The following is a 12,378-nucleotide window of genomic DNA, read 5'->3' on the forward strand; positions in this document are numbered from 1 at the left end:
ACAGAAGTATATATTTTTAAACCTGCATATTTAGCTAAAAGAAATCCAGGTTAGCAAGTCATATTAACCAGGTGAAATTGTGTCACTTCTCTTGCGTTCATTGCACGCAGAGTCAGGGTATATGCAACAGTTTGGGCCGCCTGGCTCATTGCGAACTAATTTGCCTGAATTTTACATAATTATGACATAACATTGAAGGTTGTGCAATGTAACAGGAATATTTAGACTGATGGATGCCACCCGTATTTCACTGAAAGAATAAAACGTCTGGTTTTCGAGATGATAGTTTCCGGATTTAACCATATTAATGACCGAAGACTCGCATTTCTGTGTGTTAATATGTTATAATTAAGTCTATGATTTGATAGAGCAGTCTGACTGAGCAATGGTAGGCACCAGCAGGCTCATAAGCATTCATTCAAACAGCAGTTTCATGCGTTTTGCCAGCAGCTCTGCTGTTTATGACTTCAAGCCTATCAACTCCCGAGATTAGGCTCGTGTAATGATGTGATGTGAAATGGCTAGCTATTAGTGTTTCAAAAGTCACTCGCTCTGAGACTTGGAGTAGTTGTTCCCCTTGCTCTGCATGGGTAACGCCGCTGCGAGGGTGGCTGTTGTCGTTGTGTTCCTGGTTCGAGCGCAGGTAGGAGCGAGGAGAGGTACAGAAGCTATACTGTTACACTGGCAATACTAAAGTCAAAGATATATGAAATACACATGGTATAGAGACAAATAGTCCTATAATAACTACAACCTAAAACTTCTTACCTGGGAATATTGAAGACTCATGTTAAAAGGAACCACCGGCTTTCATATGTTCTCATGTTCTGAGCAAGGAACTGAAACGTTAGCTTTCTTACATGGCACATATTGCACTTTTACTTTCTTCTCCAACACTTTGTTTTTGCATTATTTAAACCAAATTGAACAAGTTTCATTATTTATTTGAGGCTAAATTTATTTTATTGATGTATTATATTAAGTTAAAATAAGTGTTCATTCAGTATTGTTGTAATTGTCATTATTACAAATACATTTATTTTATTTAAAATCGGCCGATTAAATCGGTATCAGTTTTTATTTTATTTATTATCCTCCAATAAATCGGTATCGCTGTTGAAAAATCATTTAAAAATCGGTCGACCTCTACTTTCTATGTTCTAAAATGGCGTGTAGAGCTCTGGTGAAACTCATCGAAACCCTGCAAAGATTCCAAGAAACAACATTTGATTTTGATGTGTGGTATGAAAAATTGTGATATCATATACACTGAAATGCGGGGAAAAAAATTAAAATAAAGAATAGACCCAAGTCCAGGAAAGATTACAAGCCTTATTGGAATAACTAGTTATCTATGGTCAGTAAAATTCTGACCACACCGCTTGCGTCGCACGCGTGAGCATTGCAAAATAAAAGTACACATACATGCTATTCAATCATTGCACTCACACCGCTCGCCTCTTGCATAGTCTGGCGCTACAATAGAACTTGGTTCTATTTGTGACGTTTGACGGCCTGCAAGTCCCGTCTCTCCCATCTCCTCATTGGTTTTTGAGGAGCATATACCCATGTGGGTGATTGAAAGATCGACTGGAGTGTGGACCTCAGTTTGAGGTGGTAATGAACCTTAAAGTTGGTTGCCAACCGCCATATGAAGGCCAAAGAAGAAGAAGCCTGAAGGAGGAGAGATTACTAGAAACTAACTAACCCTTTTAACTGTGGATTAATTGTCAGAGTAGATGACCTTGTGCATTTCAGGTAAAATAATAACCAAATGTTTAAATCCCAGGACAAATTAGCTAGCAACAGCAAGCTAGCTAGCTAAATTGCCATCAATGTTTAATGCTTTTCGACCTGTCACCAAATTAATATAATTGGTTCAGAGTTTGTTTTGATATTTCAACCTGCGTGTCCTGATTGCGCCTGGGGTGGGTGGACAAAAATCAACATGCGGGCGTAGGCGTGCGAGCGGTCTGGTCAGCATGTCATACACAAAGCTGAATACGTATTTTTACAGTGTAAAGACAGAAATACAAGAGAACATTTTAGGAAGGAATTTAAGAAAAACCAGCATGTTTGATTAAAGACTGCCTATTCAAACGGAGATATCAGAGAGGGCAGTTATTACACCTTGAAGAGATTTCTTTTCTACCTTTATTCAGTTAAGAACAAATTCTTACTTTCAATGACGGCCTAGGAACAGTGGGTTAACTGCCTGTTCAGGGGCAGAACGACAGATTTTTTTTTTTGCCTTGTCGGCTTGGGGATTCGATCTTGCAACCTTTCAGTTACTAGTCCAACGCTCTTACCATTAGACTACCTGCCGCCACAGTTACAGGAATCCTCAACAGTTTGAGCCAAATAAATAAGTTAGGACCAAAACGACATGAGAAAATTCCAATGAAAGTCAGGGAAGAGCAGGGGGGGTTTGAACTCTGATATTACACAGGTACTTAAGGACTGGGAGAAGTGGTTTGCTAGTTTGTTCTTGGGTAACAAAAATGTGGCATATTTTGAGGAAGAATTGTATTAAGACATATGTTCCCTGAGAACTAAATTGCAATGTTAAAACCCGCTGATCAACACAGAGGTGGAAAAAGTACACAATTGTCATACTTGAGTAAAAATAAAGATATCTTAATATAAAATAACTCAAGTAAAAGTCTAAAAGGTATCAGATTTGAAATGCACTTAAGTGGTGAAAAAAAAATACTTAAGTAAAAGTAGAATTCCTTAAATTAAATACATTTAACAAACCAGACAGCACAATTTCCTTTTTTATTACTTTTGACAGCCAAGGGCACACTCCAAAACAATTTACAAAGGAAGCGTTTATGTTTAGTGAGTCCGCCAGATCAGAGGCAGTAGAGATGACCAGGGACGTTCTCTTGATAAGTGTGTGAACTGGACCCTTTTCCATGTACTGCTAAGCATTCAAATTGTAATCAGAACTTTTGATTGTCATGTATGGAGTAAAAAGTACATTATTTTCTTTAGAAACGTAGTGAAGTACTAGTAAAGTACAAAAACCCACAAAAATTACTTAAGTAGTACTTCACACCACTGAACACACAGTGGATTCGGAAAGTATTCAGACCACTTGACTTTTTCCACATTGTTAAGTTACAGCCTTATTCTAAAATGGATTTAAAAATAAAATCATAATCCTCAGCAATCTAGACACAACACACTATAATGACTAAGCAAAAACTTTCGCAAAAGCATTAATAGAAATGCCTTTACAAAAGTTCAGACCCTTTGCTATGACACTCAAAACTGAGCACAGGTGTATCCTGTTTCCATTGATCATCTTTGAGAAGTTTCTACATCTTGGAGTCCATCTGTGGTAAATTAGCATTGATTGGACATGATTTGGAAAGGCACACACCTGTCTATGTAAGGTGCCACAGTTGACAGTGCATGACAACCCAAGCCATGAGCTCAAAGGAATTGTCCGTTAAGAGTTCGGAGACAGGATTGTGTCGAGGCACAGATCTGGGAAAGGGTGCAAAAAACATTCTGCAGCATTGAAGGTCCCCAAGACCACAGTGGCCTCAATCAATCAATGGAAGAAGTTTGGAACCACTAAGACTCTTCCTAGAGCTGAACGCCCAGCCAAACTGAGCTATCGGGGGAGAAGGGCCTTGGTCATGGAGGTGACCAAGAACATGATGGTCACTGTGACAGAGCTCTAGAGTTCCTCTGTGGAGATGGAAGAAACTTCCAGAAGGACAACCATCTCTGCAGCACTCCTGGCCAGATGGAAGCTACTCCTCAGGAAAGGCCCATGACAGCCCGCTTGAAGCTTGCCAAAAATCATCTAAAGAATCTCATACCATGAGAAACAAGATTCTCTGGGCTGATGAAGCCAAGATTGAACTCTATTGCCTGAACGCCAAGCATCATAAGTCTATAGTTAATTCCATTCTTAAATCTTCAAAACAATGTGACTGAATTATAGAGGCATACGTTTATGAAATAGTCTATAAAATGATATTCATCCATCCTCAACAATAGGCTAATTACCTTTTGAGAATCAAAACATTCTAGTGGAAGAACAAAATGGTTTTGGTAAATCCAGAGCCTCTATAGATCATATCTTCTCCGTCTGTACAATAATCAGACATAGATTACACAAAGCCTAAGTAATATTTTAGCCTATAGTTTAAGACAGGGGTTGATGGGAAATTGTATCATGCAATCCAGTCTCTTTACGAAGCACCAATTTTTTTGTGTGCGTGTTAATGAATATCGTACAGATTGGTTTCCCAAAGGTAAAGTGACTATGCATGGATAATAAACAGTAGCAGCAGCATAAAAATGGGGGCTGGGGTGGGGACTAGAGGTCGACCGAATAAGATTTTTCAAAGCCGACACCGATTATTGGAGGATCAAAAAAGCCAATACCGATTAATCAGAAAAAATACAAAAAATTAATAATGACAAGTAAATAATGAAACATGTTCAATTTGGTTTAAATAATGCAAGTCTTCAATATTCCCAGGTAAGACGTTTTAGGTTGTAGTTATTATAGGACTATTTCCCTCTATACCATTTGTATTTCATTTACCTTTGACTATTGAATGTTCTTGTAGGCACTTTAGTATAGCTTCCTTCCCTCTCCTCGCTCCTCCCTGGGCTTGAACCAGGAACACAACGACAACAGCCACCCTCGAAGCAGCGTTACCCATGCAGAGCAAGGGAAACAACCACTGCAAGGCTCAGAGCGAATGACGATTGAAACGCTATTAGCGCGCTAACTAGCCGGTCATTTCACTTCGGTTACACCAGCCTAACGCACGAAAGTGCAGTTTGAATTAATGTTTACGCACCTACTTCTGCCTACCACCGCTCAGTCAGATACTTAGATACTTGTATGCTTAGTCAGATTATATGCAACGCAGGACACGCTAGATAATATCATCAACCATGTGTAATTAACTAGTGATTATGATTGTTTTTTATAAGAAGTTTAATGCTAGCTAGCAACTTACCTTGGCTTACTGCATTCGCGTAACAGGCAGCCTCCTTGTGGAGGCAGGTCGTTATTACGTTATAATAGTTAACTGTAAGGCTGCAAGATTGGTTCCTCTGAGCTGACATGGTGAAAATATGTCGTTCTGCCCCTGAACGAGGCAGTTAAGCATTTTTTTTTTACCGCCTGCCATGCGGTAGCAGAGAGAACAGTCTATGACTAGGGTGGCTGGAGTCCTCAGCAATTTTTTGGACCTTCCTCTGACACCACCAGGTATAGAGTTCCTGGATGGCAGAAAGCTTGGCCCCAGCGATGTACTGGGCCGTACACACTACCCTCTGCAGTGTCTTGCGGTCGGAGGCCGAGCAGTTGCCATACCAGCCGGTGATGCAACCAGTCAGAATGCCCTCGATGGTGCAAATGCTTCAGAGTTCAAAAGTCACATGAACAATAACTGTTCAGAGGAGACTAAATGAATTTGTATTTATTATGGATCCCCATTAGCTGCTGCTTTACTCTTCCTGGGGTCCAGCAAAATTAAGGTAGTTTATACCATTTTAAAACATTAAAATACATTCACAGATTTCACAACACACTGTGTGCCCTCGGGCCTCTACTCCACCACATATCTACATTACTAAATCCATGTGTATGTATAGTGCATATGTTATTGTATGTGTGTGTGTACATGCATGTGTCTGTGCCTATGTTTGGGTTGCTGCACAGTCCCCGCTGTTCCATAAGGTATTTTTAAATCTGTTATTTTTTTTATTTATCAAATTTTACCGCTTGTGTCAGTTACTTGATGTGGAATAGAGTTCCATGTAGTACTGTGTGCCAGGCCTTCATGGTCAAATTGCTGCAAAGAAACCACGACTAAAGGACACCAATAAGAAGAGACTTGCTTGAGCCAAGAAACACAAGCAATGGACATTAGACCAGTGGAAATCTGTCCTTTGGTCTGATGGGTCCAGATTTTTGGTTGCAACTGTCGTGTCTTTGTGAGACGCGTAGTAGATGAACAAATGACCCCCGTATGTGTGGTTCCCACCGTGAAGCATGGAGGTGGTGTGATGGTGCTTTACCGATGACACTGTCAGTGACTTATTTAGAATTCAAGGCACACTTAACCAGCACGGCTACCGCAGCATTCTGCAGCGATAGGCCATCCCATCTGGTTTGCGCTTAATGGGACTATCATTTGTTTTTCAAAGGACAAACACACCTCCAGAGTAATGTTTTCTTCACCTCAAACCGCAAGCAAAGTCTGTTTTTACATCCATTGAGAATGACAACAGTTCCACAGTGTATTTGAAAAACAACTGTGTGAAAAAGGACAAATGTCATGCTCTGATCCAGTGGAAACGCCGTAAAATAGACCTACCCAATTACTTCGTATCCGTTGCGCAAATAGTCTACAGCTGTGTCTGTCCTGAGCTTACTGCTGTGGGAAACTGAGGGCACAGAATATTTTATAGTGTTGCAAGTTTGCTAGCATGAGCTTCAGGCCAGATCCAAGTTAATAGCCACATGACAATGATTGAGATAAAGATGTTATCATAAATTAAACCTTTCCACGAAAATGTGCCTATGAAAACCATAACTGGCACGCAGATCGGTAGAAATGGTAAGATAAATTGGCATGTCACGTGATAAAGGTCGCCGACTCCTCGTGTAGCCTATTACCGATAACTTCAGGAGAGTAACCGCAGAATCTGCAAACGCCAGTAGGAGGATGGTCAGGTTAGGTTTATCTTGATCTCTGGCTCCCTCAAGTAATGTATGTCTTATTTTAAACAATGAGCGTAAAGCATCAGACAAGCTCAATGCATTTATAGTTCATTTTATTAAAATACATAGGGTGTGTCTTCATGGAGAAATACACATTTGAGAAATTTGACCAATCGATTGGTCGAAAGAACAGATGACTTTCGGTTGAATAAGATCATTCTTTGGTTCGGGACAGCCCTCAATTTTAGACAAAGCCTTTTCAAAACAAAACAAAAAAATAGGGCCACCTCCTCCGATAACCAGCGCAATTCTGACAAAACTATGATAAATATGTCAGCAGTGTAAAAAGTGTTTTGAACACCAAATGTCAGGTTTGTCTGACTCCAAAAGGCATGGGACGAACCCTCTCTAACCCACAATGAAGTGGCCAACGCACTGACGTCCAGGCTTGTCATGAATAGAACCATCCTGCACATTATAGGCATTAAATATCTGCATTTAGCAGAGAATCTTGCTATAGGCCTATATCCACAAACAGCATCTTTGTTGTAAATATACCCAATAGATTTGTCAAAATATAGCATAACTAGATCATTTGATAGCATGGTCAAAGACCAAAGCGAGCATCAAAGCTATTTTGGTGTCTCTCCTCCGTATTTCTTCTGAAGCTCCAAAGTTTGTGTGCTCAAAGCCCGAATGAGAGCGAGCTGCTAGAAAAACAGGGCACGTCCTCTTTAATAAGCCTAATTTAAGATTCAATTACAATACCTCTGAAGAACATTAAGTTCCAAATTAGACATTTACTGTAGGCTTGTCAGTGACAGAATCTCAATCTGATGGAGACAGCGGGTATGAGGTGGTAAATACACAAAGAAGCGTCTATCTGAAACCTATTTTCTACACTGGTGTGAGGTAGAAATTGTATTCAAATTTTTTCCACATTACAATAAGACAACGGTGCTTTGAAACAGATTTTTAGAGCAGGTTGTCACAGGGCAGGCCTGACCAGTGCACGCACGCGCACATGCTCCCACGGAGGTAAATAGCTGGCTGATGGTGGGATCAGGCACATGGCTAATCTGCATGTGTGAAGGTCAGGGCTCAACCACTATGGGAGGTGAGACCACATAATGGGCTCCCTGCCAAAAAGCAGGATCACATCACTAGATAAATAAAGCAAGCAGCCAGTGTTAGAGATTTCATTAAACAATGTAAACAGAACACAATCCTGAATCCTACCCCACACCATTACTGAAGGGATTAAGAAATTAGGCAAGAACACAGTAGACATCTCTATTTACATCAGCAGTGGAAATACACACATTTGATAGATGGTAAGAACCAATCAGATGCAATATTATGTAAACTAGGCAGTAGCTGTCAAATGTCACTCCAATTCTCAAAACTTCCGAAGTGCCCTCCGAAGTGCAAGATGTATACTAGCCAAATATTGGACTACAGGAGCCTAACGTTACTCCTTAGTCCAAGGACCTTACATGTTCTGTTTAAAGTGAGAATTGGCGCTGGAAGCCAAAACAGCGAAATACTCTTAAGTTAAAATGGGAATCGAGTCTTAATTGCGGTATTGTTCTAGAAACATAAATCCCTCTACTTTCACAATAATTTCATAAATGCAAAATACACATACTATACACTGTTTTAACAGAGTTGCAGCCGACAGTATTGTCCACTGCCAACACGTTTGTGGTGTATGTCTGCCATTTACACACAGGTGTTCGGGGGACTCAGAGACAGCCAATTAGCACATTACGTTTCCTGTAAACAAGCGCTATAACATGGAAATATAGCCATGTGTGAACCTTAACCCTAAAAATGTGTGTATCAATTTAATGTATTATTCTTTGTCAATATATGAAAGGTCCTTATGCTACCAAAACCGTACACACCGGCGATGCGTGTCAATATCCAGACCACGCGTCACAGCTCTTAATACAGAAGACGCCTTCCTCCAATGACTTACGTAATGGAACTGAAAGTCATGATCAAGAGCTAGCTGGACACCAGCTATTGAAATCTCTTGATTGAACCAATTGATTGCAACATGGGAACATAGCTAGCTACTAGCATAATATATTCCTTAAAGGCGTCGGCAACTCTTTATGAACAATATGGGCCAAGGAGCATATCTAGCTAGCCAACGCGAGGCCCTCAAACTAGTGTTACAAAGCTAAATGTTATCAGGCTATGCTATAGCTAGCATATAACAATTTAGAGTGTATAATAAATAGTTCGCTGGATATCAACAAACGAATGCTAGCGTTAGCTAGTAAGAATTGTGCTTGTTCAACATACGTTGATATGCTTTTTGAGATTTTAAATGGATACTTCAATATCTCAGCAGTTGCATACATTCTGACCGGACTAGCTAGATAGAGCCAGCCTTGCTAGCTAGCCAGTCAATGCTAGTTAGAATGCTCCTTGGTTTTTAAGCAAGCGGAACATTAGATGGAAGGGTCGACGATATTTTTTTTAAGTCCCCAAGTTAAATTGCAAATAATGTTTTTAAATTAAATCAGCACGCGAATGTATAAGTTTACTTGGAACTATGTATAGCTAAAGTGGTTTTAAAATGTTGGAGCATAAACTAGGACGCAAACTAACTGAAATTGATCACTGTTGTCCCCAACCGGAAGCCACATTTAATGCCAACTTCAAGCAGCCGTAAACATAAGTTTGCTAACTGCCCATATGGCTGCTGAATTCATAAAATGACAACGTGGATGTTATCTCCGCCTGCATGTGTATATATTATACAGTAGAATGTTAGGTACTGTAATGTAGCTACACAAATATACAGCCAGACTCAGAGAAAATCTCTCATCCTAGCCGCACTGGCTGACATATTGGCATAACCTTCGCTAACTTGTCTCTCTGACCATAGCTACATAGCTAGGGTAACGTTATAACTACAAAACCGCCTGGAAAGCGTAGTTAGTTTGGCAAATTAGTTTTAAAAAAGTGACATATGAATGTATAATTTACCTGTGATCTGCCGCTTCCTTGTCCGTTGTTTCCAGGGCTCATGGCAGGGTGATTTCTTTGTTGTCCTCCCCAAACATGTGTAACTGAACCGTATTGGGGGTTTATGTCTTTGGTCAGCCCCATGCTTGATTGTTGTTGAGCAGAGGGATTAGTGTAATCTTGATAGCCACCGCCATAGCCCCGCATCATAGGACTCGGGGATGTCAGTAGCTGGTTTAGAGTTGGGGTAGCCCCCGAAGGATGTTGCTGAGTTTGCCCTGGAAATCTCTGAAACCCTCCAACATTAGCACCACCAGAAGAGGCAGCGGCCATGGCAGCTTTGCTATGATTAGCAGCAGCCGTGTTGCTGCCTAGGCCCATCATGTTGTTCCCCTGCCGAGAGGGACTCATCATCCCATATCCACTGTTACCGTAGCCAGGTCGGTAAGTCGCGTAGTGGTTGTACGGGTTGTTGTGGTACCCTTCGTGGGAGTTTTGTTGAACTTGATCCATATTCTGTTGTACCGAATGCATTATCCCAGACCCAGGGCTTTGTTGTCCGCCATGTTGATCAAAGCAAGGCCCTCCTTTACCATTTCCATAATAACTATTAAACTCCGAAACCGAGCTGGTACCACCTTGGGACGGGTTGATGTTATTTGTTGGTCCCGAACTGGCATGCTCGTACCTGCTGTCCAACCGGTCTTCCGTTTTGCTCGGTTGGTCGTCCTCATTTTTATTCAGCATTTCCTGTTGCTGATGGCGTTCGACTGTATTCCCTAAAACAACATTCCCTTTTCCTCCATGTTGGCGGGTTCCACTTTCCCCATGTTGGCGGTTTCCACTTTCTCCATGTAGCGACTGCTGGTTGTTGTTCTGAATTTGGCGTTGTTGGTGCTGAAGGAATTGGTTGAATGGCTGTTGCTGAGGAGGTGTGTGGTGGAGAGATGGAGTATCTTCACCACCAACATTTTTCACTTTATGACTAACAAACATTCCCGTCTCCATGCTAGAATTTGAAGTCGAAAAAGACGCCGATCTAGAATCTCTACTTTCCTTCTCACGTGGATTCGAATCGTTGTTTGCAGGAGAAGCTCGAGCTCTACTGGTCGGGTTCAGTTCATGGCGTTCTACATTATTCATAGCATGAACGCTAGTCCCATTTCCTACCCCAAGCACAGCTCCACCAACTACTCCAGACTTGCCAGATTTCAAATCTTGACTCAAGCTACTAGCTAAATTCGACCTTTTCTTACCATTTGATGTTGGGGCTGTTGCCACTTGTGCGGCCATGATCAAGTCCACATCTCAGGCATAAAGTCCAGTCGAGCTAGCAAGCTAACTGGCTAATGAAAAAAAAGAGGAAGAAAAGCAGAACACAAAAGAAGCCAGACAGCTAACGTTAGCTAACAAGAAAACGACGTTAGCGTAAAATGAAAAAGCGCAAGAGTATCGAATATCCGCATAAATACCGTCTTTTAGAGCAAGCTCATGTTATACGTTTTCAGACAGACATGAAACTTTTTTCCTTCCATGTCTAACCCGGATACAGGCAAATGCCTTTTCTCTCCGAAGCCCCTAGCCCAGCATGGCATCAGCGAAAACAGCGAGCGTTGAGAATCAAGGGCTCTAGCCAACGATGGTGGATAAATGAAGATGTCTACTCAAGCAGTTTACCGTTTGAAAAAATGGTCAAGGTTCCTGTCTGTGTAAGTGGGTGTTCCTTCTCTCGCGTGAGCATGCTTTCCCACGTGAGACCAATGGTGGAGTTCGGTTTGCATGGCCAGGTGTCACGGGTGGGTGGAGATGTCTTGTAATGACAGGGGTGAAAGTAAGGCAAAATACATATCAGGGTAAGCCATACTGGTAAAACATCAAATCAAATCCAACTTTGTCACATGCTCTGAATACAACAAGTGTAGACCTTACTGTGAAATGATTACTTACAAGCCCTTATTCAACAGTGCAGTTCAAGAAGAGTTAAGAAAATATTTACCAAATAAATGAAAGTAAAAAGTAACACAATAAAATAAGGGGGCTATGTACAGGGGGTACCGGTACTGAGTCAGTGTGCGGGGGTACAGGTTAATTGAGTTCATTTGTCCATGTAGGTAGGGGTGAAGTGACTATGCATTGATATTAAATAGTGAGTAGCAGCAGTGTACAAAACAAATGGAAGGGGGGTCAATGTAAATCCTCCGGTGGCCATTTGATTAATTGCTCAGCAGTCTTATGGCTTTGGGGTAGAAGCTGTTAAGGAGCCTTTTGGTCATAGACCTGGCACTCCGGTACCGCTTGCTGTGCGGTAGCAGAGAAAACAGTCTATGACTTGGGTGACTGGAGTCTCTGACAATTTTATGGTCTTTCCTCTGACACCGCCTATTATATAGGTCCTGGATGGCAGGAAGCTTGGCCCCAGTGATGTACTGGGCTGTACACACTACCCTCTGTAGCGCCTTACGGTCAGATGCCAAGCAGTTGCCATACCAGGTGGTGATGCAACCAGTCAGCTCTCGACATGAGCCTTTCACAATAATTAAAACTAAATGTCAAGAAAACTATAAGCTATTACACCATTATTTAGAATTACCACATGTCAGAGACATGAAAAATGGACTTAAACGGGTGGTATACCAACCTACGAGCCAAAATGCAATGTGCCAATTGCCAAATGTCATTACACTTTTTGG

General features: G+C 41.3%; 1 protein-coding gene across 11 annotated transcripts in view; it reads right to left on the reverse strand.

Moving 5' to 3' along the window:
• arid1b (AT-rich interactive domain 1B) overlaps positions 1–11,374 on the reverse strand; it is a 114,002-nt gene extending 102,628 nt beyond the window's left edge. For 3 of the 11 annotated variants that reach the window (XM_020455346.2, XM_020455344.2, XM_020455345.2), the window contains exon 1: positions 9,710–11,372. In XM_020455346.2, the coding sequence (XP_020310935.1) occupies positions 9,710–10,981 (1,272 nt within the window). In that variant the 5' untranslated portion in view covers positions 10,982–11,372. Of the gene's footprint in view, positions 1–9,709 lie in introns of all 11 variants that reach the window. The other 8 variants (XM_031800839.1, XM_031800836.1, XM_031800837.1 and 5 more) reach the window with 7 other exon arrangements.
• Between the last annotated feature and the right edge of the window lie 1,004 nt (positions 11,375–12,378).

The sequence above is a fragment of the Oncorhynchus kisutch genome, linkage group LG21 (assembly GCF_002021735.2).
Source record: "Oncorhynchus kisutch isolate 150728-3 linkage group LG21, Okis_V2, whole genome shotgun sequence".
NCBI lineage: Eukaryota > Metazoa > Chordata > Actinopteri > Salmoniformes > Salmonidae > Oncorhynchus > Oncorhynchus kisutch.